This window comes from Strigops habroptila, chromosome 6 (genome assembly GCF_004027225.2).
Source record: "Strigops habroptila isolate Jane chromosome 6, bStrHab1.2.pri, whole genome shotgun sequence".
In the NCBI taxonomy this organism is placed as follows: domain Eukaryota; kingdom Metazoa; phylum Chordata; class Aves; order Psittaciformes; family Psittacidae; genus Strigops; species Strigops habroptila.
This window is the reverse complement of record NC_044282.2, coordinates 7,116,506-7,129,605: the sequence shown is the minus strand read 5'-3', so window position 1 is coordinate 7,129,605 and position 13,100 is coordinate 7,116,506. Positions and strand designations below refer to the sequence as shown.

At 41.2% G+C, this 13,100-nt stretch overlaps 1 protein-coding gene across 3 annotated transcripts in view; it reads right to left on the bottom strand.

Annotated features, from left to right (window-relative positions):
* Positions 1-12,632, bottom strand: part of ECHDC1 (ethylmalonyl-CoA decarboxylase 1) — a 38,908-nt gene extending 26,276 nt beyond the window's left edge. The window contains exons 1-3 of one of the 3 annotated variants that reach the window (XM_030489542.1): positions 12,549-12,609; positions 12,046-12,069; positions 4,556-4,777 (exon numbers count right to left, since the gene is read on the bottom strand). In XM_030489542.1, the coding sequence (XP_030345402.1) occupies positions 4,556-4,775 (220 nt within the window). In that variant the 5' untranslated portion in view covers positions 4,776-4,777; positions 12,046-12,069; positions 12,549-12,609. Of the gene's footprint in view, positions 1-4,555; positions 4,782-12,045; positions 12,070-12,548 lie in introns of those variants that run through there. The other 2 variants (XM_030489543.1, XM_030489544.1) reach the window with 2 other exon arrangements.
* Positions 12,633-13,100: the final 468 nt, after the last annotated feature.

Genomic DNA, 13,100 nt, shown 5'->3' with positions numbered 1-13,100 from the left:
GGATGCACTTCCCAAAATTCTGTAGGACACATGAACTTACATGTATCCATCTGTAACTGTCCATGTAGTCATTTTGTTGTTACTGCCATTTCACCCTGCCCAAAGAACTGGCAGAGTGCAGAAAAGAATCATGCGTAAGGTGGGCTCAAGGTACAACCAGTCCTAAAAAAAGGCTAAGGAGCAAATTATGTCGGAGGCCAAAGACATTTAGAAGTATCCATCCATAAGAAAATAAACATATATTTGAAAATAGGTGCAAAGTCTCTTTTATCTTTTAAAAAGAAAAAAAAGAGATCTTTCTAAAATATCTTTGACTCCCCCCCCCCGGTACCTTTCTAGAAAGCCTCTTTACAAAGTATATCATAGACTCCAAATACACAGATTGTATGGTGCTAGCTTTTTATTTCTAGCTTAAACATAATATTCTTATATTCACTTAAGTACCCTTCCTGACACAGAACTTTAACAACTCCTGTTTCTAGAGCTCATCCTAGACTGTAGCATATTCCACACCAACTGAGCTCACCCAGCATTCACTTAAAGCTCTTCCCCTCTGAACGCCTATGACTCTATTCAGTTATGTTACGAAGAGAAAACATTTACAGAAACTAATTTCAGAAAGCAGGCTACATACAGGCTGATGTCACTCTCAGCTTTACCCTCCTTTGATAAGAATTTAGATGGACAGGCCTACTGTATTCAGGCAGAAACATAATTTAGATTAATACCCTCAAGGGCTCTTTCCTTTTCTGCCAAGAGTGTTGGGTTTTTGACCTCATGCCTGCATACGCAGAAGTCATCCTGTTCTGAAATTGCCTGTTAGCAGCCATCCTCACATGGGAGATTTTTTTTTCCTTCGTGTTTTACAGTTCCTTATGAAGAAAGCTTCCCAGCACCAGGTGAAGAGTAAATGTTCAGTCAAGCACTTCCACAGTAAGTTTGGTCTCAGCCACTGAAATAGCACATTTTGACAAAGCTCCTGAGGAGGGCAATAATTAATTGGATATCACATATTACATACTAGAGTGACACTGGGTTGGGTTTTTTTCCACTGTCAGGTCCAGACTATGATCCTCTAACAAATCCCAGCACTTTTACCAGTTCCTTTTCCTCCTGGACTTATAATTTGGACATGATTTTTGTGTGATCACTTTAAATTGCACTCCTCTGCTCCAAATAATAATCTTCTTGCAAGCTCTCCTAATTTGTAGTCATCTGACAATTTCAGTAGTTCACCTTCTATTTCACCATCCAAGCCATGAATGAAAACACTAAGCAGAACTAGGCCTAGATAAGATTTTTGTGGGTCTTCACTTGATGTGCTTTCCCAGCCTGACAGTATACTCAACAATGACTTTTCTGCAAATGCTGCTGTTTAAAAAGGTGTGCATGAATCCTCTGGATTTCAGTCTTTGCATATTTGCCAAGTTTTCTTACAAGAAAGGTATTTGGGCTGGCACCCAAGATTCGCCAAAATCAAGATATAGCACAACCACTATTGGTGATGCTTTTAACAGTTGAAGCAGTGAGGTAGTGAAGAGTCTTTCCACAGAGCATTATGAACCAAAAATCTAGTTAACTGAAAAGTGGAGTTTACAAAAAGGAACCATACAAGCCAGTTACCTGCAACAGCAGGGGACAAGAGACAAGAGAGCCTGTCCCACCCTCCTGGGAGAGGATCCCTTCATTTACAGACAATACTGAACTATTATTTTGCCAATAGATACAGTCCATCCTGTTTGATGTAGTGAGGAGGACATGATACTAATGCAAATCCTCACTCTGACAGTCTTGGTCCTTTCAGTATTTGATACCAGTAAGTTTGTGCTCTTCACAGCAATAAACCTACTTGGAATGATAATTTGTTTGCATCTTAATTATAATCTGAGAATAAGTGTGTTAAAGTCAAGTCTAGAAAATAAAATTATCACCATTATTACCTAATTCCTGCAGGCTAGCTTCCTTCTTTTTTAAATGAAGTTCAGCAAAAGGCTGGGCTGCTGAATTGGTTCCACCAGGCTTAAACCGACCTTATTAGCATTTGTTTCCAAAGAGACCATTTCAAACAGGTGGCTATCAGTTTCTAATTAAGAAGAGAAAAAAGGCATAACAACGAGGCATAACAGCCTCCACACTGCCCATTAGCAATTTGCTAACAATTTTGTTCTGCTTTTGGTTCTATGAATTGCTCAAGCTTAGAATAAACATAATTCCTTTGAGATAAAAAGCTGCTGTGTAAAGTAAATGCCTGGCAAATAGGATTTCTCTCAACAGTTTAATGATGTTTTGCAGCTTTCTAAAGGAAGTGTACATTTATATATAAACTCACATCTGCCACTACCCAGAAGCTCTGAGACACAGAATCAACAGAATTTATTTGAGGGGAGTAATCTACAGGCTCTGTCTGATGAAGTTCTGCTGAGGCAATTCAGGGGTTGCACATCCCATCCTTTTTCATACTTCTGAAGGGTTTTACTTGACTCACAACAAAACAAAAAGGATCAAGTGCTTGCTAGTTCCTAAGCAACTATAGTTTACAGACAGTAATGTTAAAATGAAATGAAGAGCAGTATAAAATAATAAGCCATACCACCCATTACAGTGGCCAAGTGGCCAGCATGATTTTGCACCTACTCTCCCTCCTGTAGCAACAAAAGTCTCTAGCAGAGGTGCACGTTAGAAAGAAGCAGTAATCTCTTGAACTACCATAGCAAGATTTTTCACAGCAAATTTTTGTGGCTATTGCCTAGCAAAATGGGAGTACTGCTCTCTACAGGGCTCTACACACTACTGTAAAACAGAACTGCCTGATCCCATGGTTCATTTGCTGTATGCTAATCAGGGTCTGCAAGAAAGAACGAACTATTAATTTCCTCACAGTTTTTTGTAGCTTTTCTTTGCTACTAGGGCGTCTAATTTGCATACACCAATAAGTTATTCTCACAGCAGTCCTATAAGCAGAGAAGGAATTATTTTACAGACCTCTAACTAAGATAGAGAAAAAATATTTGCTAACTTGGGTGCCCAACATGAGATGTGTGATACGATTTCAGTACATTAACACTATATAGCCCTCCACATAGTCAAAGCACAGCCACCAGTGGCCTAAATAGCAGCTGCAACCGCTCAGCACTTCAAAAAATCAGTTGAGCCCCTTCTGCTGAGCCCTTAGAAAACAGAGAACATAGTTGTAATTTTCTATGGAAGTTTAGTTTAAGCAATTTTTGACTTGTATTACATCTGATCTCAATAGCACACTGGGCTTCCACAACAAAATAAGCTGAGCACAGAGACTAAAGGCTGCACATTGCACAGCTCTGTTTTGAGTGAAAAAGAAAATCCAACATGTTAGAAAGAGAGGAAACAATGTAACTATGATTGTATAACATCATGTATGCTGACAAAGAGGCCTTCAGAAGGACAATCCCCCTGCTAACATCTTTCAGCTACAACTTCTCAAGTCAGGTAATGATTTTTATACATGAGCTTTTACAGGGAAACAAAAGAGAAACTGCAGACACATCTAGGTGCATTACCACTAATTCTGTTGTTCTCTTAGGTTTTTCTTCCTTTCAGCTAGCAATCATTAGTGGAAGTAGATTGACATTCTTCATGTAAACAGCTCTGTGCTTTGCTAGTGGGTTGCAAACATACTTGCTGACAGTAAAGGAACTGTGAGAACTGAGCAGGAAAATAGAACAGCGAAAAAGAAATTAACAAGATGACACAAATTATCCATTTCAAAATATTAAGAGAGAAAGGCATTCTTACAGTAAAGGCACAGCTCCAGCTCAGTTGGATGCAGACCCTGAACCTGTGCCACTTACCTCTGAAGAGAATGGCATAAATTGGAATATTCTACACAGTTAAGGAGAGACAGCAAATATCTTGGAGGTCAAAATCCTCTCATAATACAAGATTAATAAAATAGGGCACTTGCTTTTGACAGCTAAGTATTGTCCAATAGAAAACCATATTAAACAGATCTCTGATCTCAGCAGCTGAGAATAGCCAGCTTAACTGATCTGAATTAACCAGTCATTGGTATTTAAGACACACAGCAAATGAAGAAGAAATGGAAACCAGTTTGAGCAAACGGAAAAGACCAAATTACAGAAGCTTAAGTTTACAGAGAAGGCGTTAGGTAAAGAACAAAGAAGTAAAGTCACCCTTTCTACACCACCTATAAAACAAAGATGGCATCTTCCCACCCCCTTAAAAATACCCATGTATGTTCCCAGAGCAGTAGCAACAAAATGAGATACAAGAAAGAGCACAGTAGCAGAATTGTAATGACTGAAAAAAAAGGGGAAGAGACATGTTCTACCAGACTGTCCCTGTATTGTTGAGAATTTCTTACATTCTTATGGCAAAGCTACTATGCAGAATAGTGGGCATTTGCAGCACATCTGAATAAAACTTACACATTTCTTCTTTCAACTAAGGAATGGTAAGGCATAGCTTTTCATTTTTTTAGGCAAAATGCTAAAATGGGTAACTGAAAGACGGAAAAAAAACCCAGACCAAACCAGCAATCCCATTAACTAATTAATACCTGTAAATGCATTCATTAGCTTTGGGTTGTTCAAAGTAAGTATTCCAATGCCATTGTCTTCTTTGGAAAGGTTGATGGATCCACCAGCAAACTCCTGAAATTTCTTCTTTATCAATTCTTCCTCATAGCCATGAGCCTGGCTATACAGTGACATCCTTCTCTGCTGGATTATCTTTTCTTTTGTAGTCTGAAGTAAGTTCTTCCACATAGAAAGGACCATTTCTGGAAACAAGTAGGGGTGAAATATTTGAAATCCACCTCAGTCCTCTGACAGAGAGGGAAGCAGGACAGCAGAAACTAACGTAAAGGTGATGCAATCATAGAAGCCTACAGAAATCACTGCAGACTGTATTTGCAAAATTCTTAGTTTGAATTACTCCCACAAAGTAAACAGAAGGAGATTTATGAAGTAATTTTAGTAGTTTAGCCAGAAATTAGCATCTTTTAAAATATTTTCTTGTAAAAATTACCCCAAAGTATTTGTGTGCAGGACACAAAAGGCTCAAGATTTTTATGTATTCCATTAGACCAACTTTGTACTAATCTTCCAAAAACTCTCTCACCTCCCCCACTCCAAAAAAAACCCAAACTACGCAAACTTCCAAACTCACACCTATGTTGGAGGAATAATGATATCAAAACACCTATTTTCAGGACCTGGATCTCCTGTTTCTCTGTAAGCAACGATTACAGCAAAAGCTTCCTGAGATAAATACTTGAGGAACACAAAAATTAAGAACTGAAGACCATTCCTACACTAAGGTCTGTTCCCTGTCACCTAATTCCATCAACACATTTATCACGCTCCATCTTAAACCCAGGTAGTCTGCGTAGCCCCTGCTAGCTATATGCTTTTCCCAGTCATTTCAGTAGCACTTTGAACTGATCTCACTTGGACACAGAGCACCAGAACCTGTGCAGTACTGCAAAGGAGGAAAAGCATACAACAGTATTACACATCAAGCATCACGCTTGCCTTTTATACAAGTACATCATATTGGTAAACTATTCCTATGTACCAGTACAGCCATGGCTTAATCCTCTGCTATTTCCACTCTGTATTGTATGACTGTATATTAGGAAATAACAAGAAAGTAATTAAATATTATTCTTGATCTGTGGCTCTGCCTTATTTTATTTACTTTGGAAACCAGTGCATTAAAGAAAGTGGCTTACAAGCGATTTGAAAGAAATGGGGTAAAGCCTGAACCAGAGACAGCTGATCTGAAAAAGAAGTCATCTTAGAAGCCTCTTGGAGTGGAAACCAAAAGAACCCTCCCAGGACATGGAAAGAGGTTTGTTATATATAAATCTTGTGATTTGCTAGACTACTCATAGCTTTGTCCCAACCATCTTTTTAATGGATACAACAGACCAGAAGACATGGTAGATGTTAACTTTCATTTTTTTTTATTTTTTTTGAGAATGGGGAAAGGACCATCTTTGCTTCTTAACTGTATTTGGCAGAAACAAGATTCTTTAAAAATTGGCAAGAAGCTCCTGGAAAGTTTTCCTAAGGTGAACCCAGAATATTCATTGAGACAGAATTTGGTGACAGCTACATTTTATGCTGTGTTCAGGGCATCTTGGTTTAGAAATCTTAAAACATTTATTATATATACATGAACAAGCACACACACACATGAAAAAACCCACAGGCAATTAGTTCATAATGAAAGAAGTGAATAAACCTGTTAGGTGAACACTTATCTTGTCCCTGGCTGTACCATCCTACACTACAATGGAAAATGCCTCTGCTGGGGCAGGTATAATCCTCATTGAAATGGAGCAGGAGTTTGCTCAGCAACTACATTATGGTATGCGGAGGAGCACACACTGTACCAGCCAATTTCAAAGAACCACCTATGCCAGTAGGTTCATACCTGTCCTGCCACATTGCACCCACCAACACAGCACGATTGCACAAGTTCAACACAAGGAAACTAGTAAGGCCTATATGAATCTATGCATTATAAAGTCATAGACACTGGAACAGGTAAAGGGACCATTTTTTAGCATCTGGTCAGATACTTTGAAGGGTCTTCTGAGTTCCTTACTAAATTCAAGGTTTTAATCTGTCTCAATCAACTTTTCTACACTAAAGTGTAAATTAATACAACTAATTAAAATTTAATCAAGTTAAAATCTCATTCAATACAAGATTCATTAGTTCATAAATAACATCACCCCAACACTCTCAACCTGTGCACATTCTAATATTGTATGCAACACTCCAGCCATCACCTTTCAAAGCTTTTAAAATCACTTATCTTGGTAAATTTTTTTTTTAAAGAGTGAAAACAGGTTTCCAAAGCTCATTTCTCAGCTAAATGGTTTTTTTTATATTCAGACTCTCAGGAGAGAAACTGCATTCCATCTTCCCTAAACCTCAGTAGTCATTCCCTAACATACATTCATGCAATAAAACTATGTAAAGTGTAGCTTGAACAATTAGCTCCCAACTTTTAATGAATACAAAGCCTCCCCAGTCCTTATAGGAAGGCAGACTGGATTTAATTCTCTAGGAAGCCACGACTGGCTTGAAAACAAAGGAGGGGGGGAAGTCTGTTCTGCTAACCTCCCTGCCAAATTATACTTGCTTGATCACTTTTACACTACCCAGATTTCCCGTGTCAAACAAAAACAAGAAAATGTACAGAGCAAACCAAATTGAAGATATGGAAATTTTATTCCACTGAAATAAGTGTGTGTCATTTTCAGCTGCGTGGTTATATGCATTAACAGCTCTTTAATATTATCACTATGGTAATAAAGAGCAGCAGCAACTGCAGGATTAGAAAACACATTGGACACCACTGCCTGCTGATCATGACTCATGATTAATGACTCATGCAAAGTATTATCATTGAATTCTTTTCTTAAACCCATCTCTTACAGTACCGGTCAGTACCCAGTATGTTTTAAAATAAAACCAAGATTATTTAAACAGCTCAGTCAGAGAAAGCTAACCACTCGGGAAATGCATGATATTTTAGCTACAGCTCTTGCAAGCTAAAGGGATTTCTGTTGATCTCTGGCAAACAACATCCTCAATTTTAATTGGTATGGAGCACTCACAATCCATGGCATGACTGAGACTGATGTTTCGTACTGTAAGTGAAAGCAGTGCAAGAGAGAGCTGTTGCAGTAACCCACACAATGTTGCAGGATAAGCCAAGAGAGATTTATTACACTAAAACTTGCAGATTTTCACTTTAACATAATGATGTCTATTTAGACATACTTACAGAAATTAAGTCTTAGTCTAATTTTAAAAAGTCAGACATGCTATACCCATTAACATCTGTATCACAGACAGTTTATGCACAGTTTTTATAATGAAAAAAATCAGATAACATAGGAATAGCATAGGAATAACAAACACTGTGGGCAATTAGCATCTTTCAAATGTTTTCAGTGCTACAGCTTTATATATCACTGGTGACAACCAAGAGATAAGCTGATAATATGGACATCGATAGGTTTTCATTCCACAATTATTGTACCTCTTACATAAAACAACAGTTTAAATCCCATTTGGCACTCAAGTGATTTTATAACACCCATGCCTGTGGGCTAGCAGACTGTGAGTTAATACGAGCACGTATCACATGTCAACATTTCAGTTAATATGAACACGTATCACATGTCAACACTTCAGTATCAAAGGAATGACACACATTATGCAAGAGCAATATATGTATCTACATGCAGACACACACACCAAATATATGTATTTTTGTGTATGCATATCTATCAGAGGCCTTCTGAAAGCCTGTGGTAACTGCCTAGTTAAAATTCACCTCTCAAAATGTTAATAAAATAATAATTATTATAATTATTAATATTATTATACAATAATAATTAGTTTTTTTCTTATTAGGGATAACGTCAGCAGCAATATTCCCTACCCAGATTCTTTGAGAAACTATTAAGCCCCAGCTCTGGAAGAAGTGTATTTGTCCAAGTCATTCACCACTACTTTGTCGCAACCCCAGGCTTTTCTTCTCTTAAAACACACTGTATCAAACAGCAACCCCAGCAATGTTGTCAGCTGCAACTGGCAGCAAACATAAAGATAGCTGGCCAGTGCAAAGTGTAAGGGATGTAGGTAGCAACTTCCTAGATGGGTAGAAGAACAAAGACAAACCAGAGAACTGGACATTGGGCACCCAAACAAGCATTTGAGCTGCATGCACAAACAAGAAATGCTGCACTACAGAGCAGCTACACAGAAATAATCAGCAAGTTAAAATACATGAGCTGGGAAAAATTCTGACTCAAAGACAGTGCCTGAATTATTGACACAGGTGAGGGGAAAAAGAAAATGGGGAGAAAAGATGCAGGGATGTGTTTTCAATACATCAGGGAAATAAGAGTGCCCTTTCACATGCAGCAGGAAGTGAAAGGTGTGATGTGCAGATTGTGAGACACAAGCACACACAAAACATAAATCAACTGAATTACTGGGTTTGGATTAAGGTATGCTGAGATAAAGTGTAGCAGAAATACAGGGATCCAACATACAAAATCCACAAAAGAAATCTCAGGGAGCAGAAAAGTAATCAAACGACATAACGGCAACAAAAAAAGCAATTAGAAAGGCACTTCCGTGACACTGGCAAAGGCATCAAGGGCAGCTGATGAGTCAAGAAGCACAAGAGAACTTGATCTGATAAAGACCTCCAGCAGCTGCAATTTCAGTGATAAGCACAGAATTGCGAAGACAGAGCATGGAGAAAGGGACAGAAGATGTGAACCGAGGATGATGATTCACAGTTCAGACCTGTGTGGGTACCCTAGCAGTCACTGTAGGAGGCATTCATCTGTATTAGAAGGCATTGACCGTGATTGTCAAATGCTTCACCAGGTTCCTGCAGTGACTGACTAATGAATGGAAAGCAAGTGGTGACCCAGTGCCGAGGACTGGCACTACTGACCCCATAACGGAAAGCAGGTGAAAGAGCAGTGAAGGAGAACTATAACTAACACATGAAAATAGTACATCTGTACCAAAAAAAAACCCCAAAAAGTTGAAAATGAGTGAAAATCATTAACACCGACTGGAACGTGGGACAGTGGGGTGGTGGGGCGAGGGGGAACAAATGCCAGTGCTCAACAGAGAGAAAGAATTCAGAAACAGCAAGATCAAAGGGGGTTGGCCTGGATGCAAACTGAAAGCACAGATCTCATAGTGAAGAGGAGTCACTGGACCCTGCTTTCAGATATAAGCAAGGTGTAGGAGGGAGGCCTCAGCTGCAGGGTTCCTCTCCAGCACTGGCTGAACAGGCCATTGCTGGCAGCTGCTTGTCACTGCGCCTCACCTGAAGGTTACAGAGCCCTCCATCTACCTCATCCACTTATGCATCTCTTCTCTTCCTTTCAGTTATTTATGGGTTAGGTTAACTTAAATGCCTTACCTGACAGGTTCTTCCCGCTCTAATAACTACCAGCTGAAGCAAGCTGAGGGCAGTCACCTCCCCAGCTGGCTTTCCTTCAGCTGGGAGAAAGCAGCAAGCAGATCTTAAGCATGCTGAGGGATCATCAGCATAAAACCTACTGACAAAAGGTAACTTACAAATACAGAAACTAAACAAAGCTTGGAAATTCTGCCTCCTCCAGATGGAAAATGCACATCCTCTATGGCATGACTACAGAAAGCAGGAACTTCTACCAAGTTCAACAGGAGCTGCCTCAGGCTCACACCTTTCTCAGGATGCTGTGGCTCTCAAACTTGTGAATCCTGTTCAGATTTTTAGTACATTGTCTCTGGAACCCTCACTGGGGAAAAATTAAGTGAGATCAATAGTCCTTCTACTTCAGTGTGAAGATACTTAAAGAACTTTGTAACTCCTCTAAAAACAGGTTTTAGAAGTAGCTGGTATTATAAAGGACAGGTTTTAGCCTCTATATTACTGTTGAGAACAAGAAGTTTGGGCCTCCTAGTTTCTCTATGTCAACATTAAAAACAACGGTTACCTGTCCAGATGCTGAGAGAACAAGAAGTGAGAAGATACCCAAATTGACTAACTGAAATGGCTTCAAATGATGCACATGTGAAACAAAAATAAATTGTGTAAAAACCCCTTTTAACATTGTAAGTAAAAAAATCTCCCGCCTGTGGTTCCAGTTTTAAGCCGGCTTACACTTTACATCTCTTTTCTGCTTCTCTTTCTCTTTTTTTCCCCCCTTGTTTTTCTCCTCGTTTCCGAGCATGTAAATTCTGCGGACAGCAAGCTATGTGTTTTCCAAATTATTTGTTCTTTGTTTAGTTTTGTATCTTTTATTGGTCTCTGCAGGCTAAGGTTAAGATGAGAGTTGTCTCTCTGTTCCTAACCAATTATATTCTCTTTTAATCACATTGTAATTATGCTGAAAACCTAGTAAAAACATCACACAGAAACATACCCAAGGCGAGTGAAAAATAATAGCATTCAAGTACATAAAACAGCTGAAAAAGGAAGTCTTCCCATAAATACATGACACCACCTAAAAACATTTGATTATGGTTACACGGTGAGTACAAGATCTCGAGTTTCTTGAGTTTCACAGCAGAGGATGAGAACAAGAATCTATTAACTTCTGCAAAAAGCAGGCAGGCCTTTTATTTTTTAATGCTTTCATCTAAAGAGGTTCTCTGCCTCTCTCAGCAAAGGGTCCTCTGTAACAGTGACAGAAAACGCTTTCACGTAAAGCTCACTGCCCGCTAGGTATACTTCAGACACCTTTTACATGAACAGATACTCTACTTCACAGGAATGGAAACTACCACAACCAATTCTCCATTTGCTTTTTAGTCACCAAATCCTAAAAATCATAAGGATGAATTCATTCTAGATGTAACCACAAATATTGATGCTTTCCCAAGGATTGATTTGCCTTGAAGACTGTAAAAGTTCTACAGCTGAGCAGTGCTCTGAATTCCACTTAGCACCCTCTTACTATTGCTCTCCTTACCAGCACCAGTAAATGCTCCTGATGCACTTGCTTCTCAGTTCTACACACTAAATTTTAGGAAACAAAGGCATCCTGCATGGTGTCACCTCGGGAATAATGCAGAGACTTGAGGTGGAAAGGGGGTGAAAATCTTTTCAGTATTTAAAGGATGGCTACAAAGAATATGAAGACTCCCTTTCTACAAGGAGTCACATGAAAAAGACATAGGGTAACAGGCACAAGTAACTCCTGGGGAGATTCTGACTGGACACCAGAGGAAAATTTTTCACTATGAGAAGAGTCAGCCATTGGAATAATCTCCCTAGGGAAGCGGTGGCTTCCCCAACACTGGACGTGTTTAAGACTCAACTGGACAGGATGCTAGGACATGTAGTCTAGGTGATGCTCGGCCTAGAAAGGTTGGACCAGATGATCCTTGAGGTCCCTTCCAACCTGGTGGTCTATGATTCTGTGATTCCCCAGCAGAGGCTTCTTGCTGCAGACCCTGTGCAATGCCAAAATCCTGAGAAATACACTGTAGCACCTGGTCTTACCTAGACAAGCATTTCTGGCACGGCCTGTTAAAAAAAAAAATAAAATATATATATATAAAAAAAATAGACCAGCATGCATGGGCTCCATACCGAGAAGGGCCCAAGGCGGGGATAACTAGCTGTTCCCAACACAAGACCCGAGGCCTCTGGGCTGCGGCCGAGCAAGTGGTGGGAGCTCGCACCGCCTAACATTTTCAGGCAGAACCACCACCGCCTCTCCAGCACCGGCGCGGCCGCCTCGCCTTTGCCCCAGGCACCCACCGGCCCCGAGGGGACCGAGCCCACTACACCTCCCGCCCGTCCCCAGACCCTGCCCCTCCTCTTCGCCACTGCCAGCCCCAGGCCCAGCACAGGATCCGAGCCGCCGCAGCAGCCCCAGCCGCCCGGCACCGGCCCTCTTCGTCCGTTCCCCCGGCGCTCCGGCGAGCCGCCAGGGGCAGCCCCCGAGCGCCGCAGGCCCCAGCTGGCCGGAGGCAAGCGGAGACCCGTGGCCCGGCACTGACCTGGCCCCGCTACTCCCCTTCCCGTCGCCGGGCGCGCAGCGGCGGGTGGTGCAGCGGGGAAAGCAGCCCCCCGGGAACCGCTGCCGCGCCCGGCCGGGCCGGTGTGTCGGCGTCCGGCTCCGCGCCAGGGGTAGGCCGAGGAGGGGCCTCGGATCCAGGCCTGCAGCTGCCCTGCTCTGCGGAGCAGCGGGTGCCGAGGAAGGGCCGGGGCGAAGCAAAGGTGGCTAAAGAGAATACTGAGCACCTGCTTGCTCCAGGCGGGCTCGGGACGGCAGCTGGGCGGCCTGAGCCGCCGTGCCCTCTGCTCCATGCCACATCCACTTGTGGTGAGCTCTGGCACTGAAAACCCAGACTAAATTTAAAGCAGTTTTGCTGCAGAAGATATATGCTAGCTTCCCTGGTATTTAAATACCACACGAGCAGGTCAATATGATTTTTGGTTTCCTGCACCTGTAGCCTGCATTGCTGAAAAAGAAGCCCAGTATTTTTATCCAAGCCAGTGTAGTTAAAGACAGTTATTTGTCCACCGTCCCAGAAGAATGTGTCGCCACC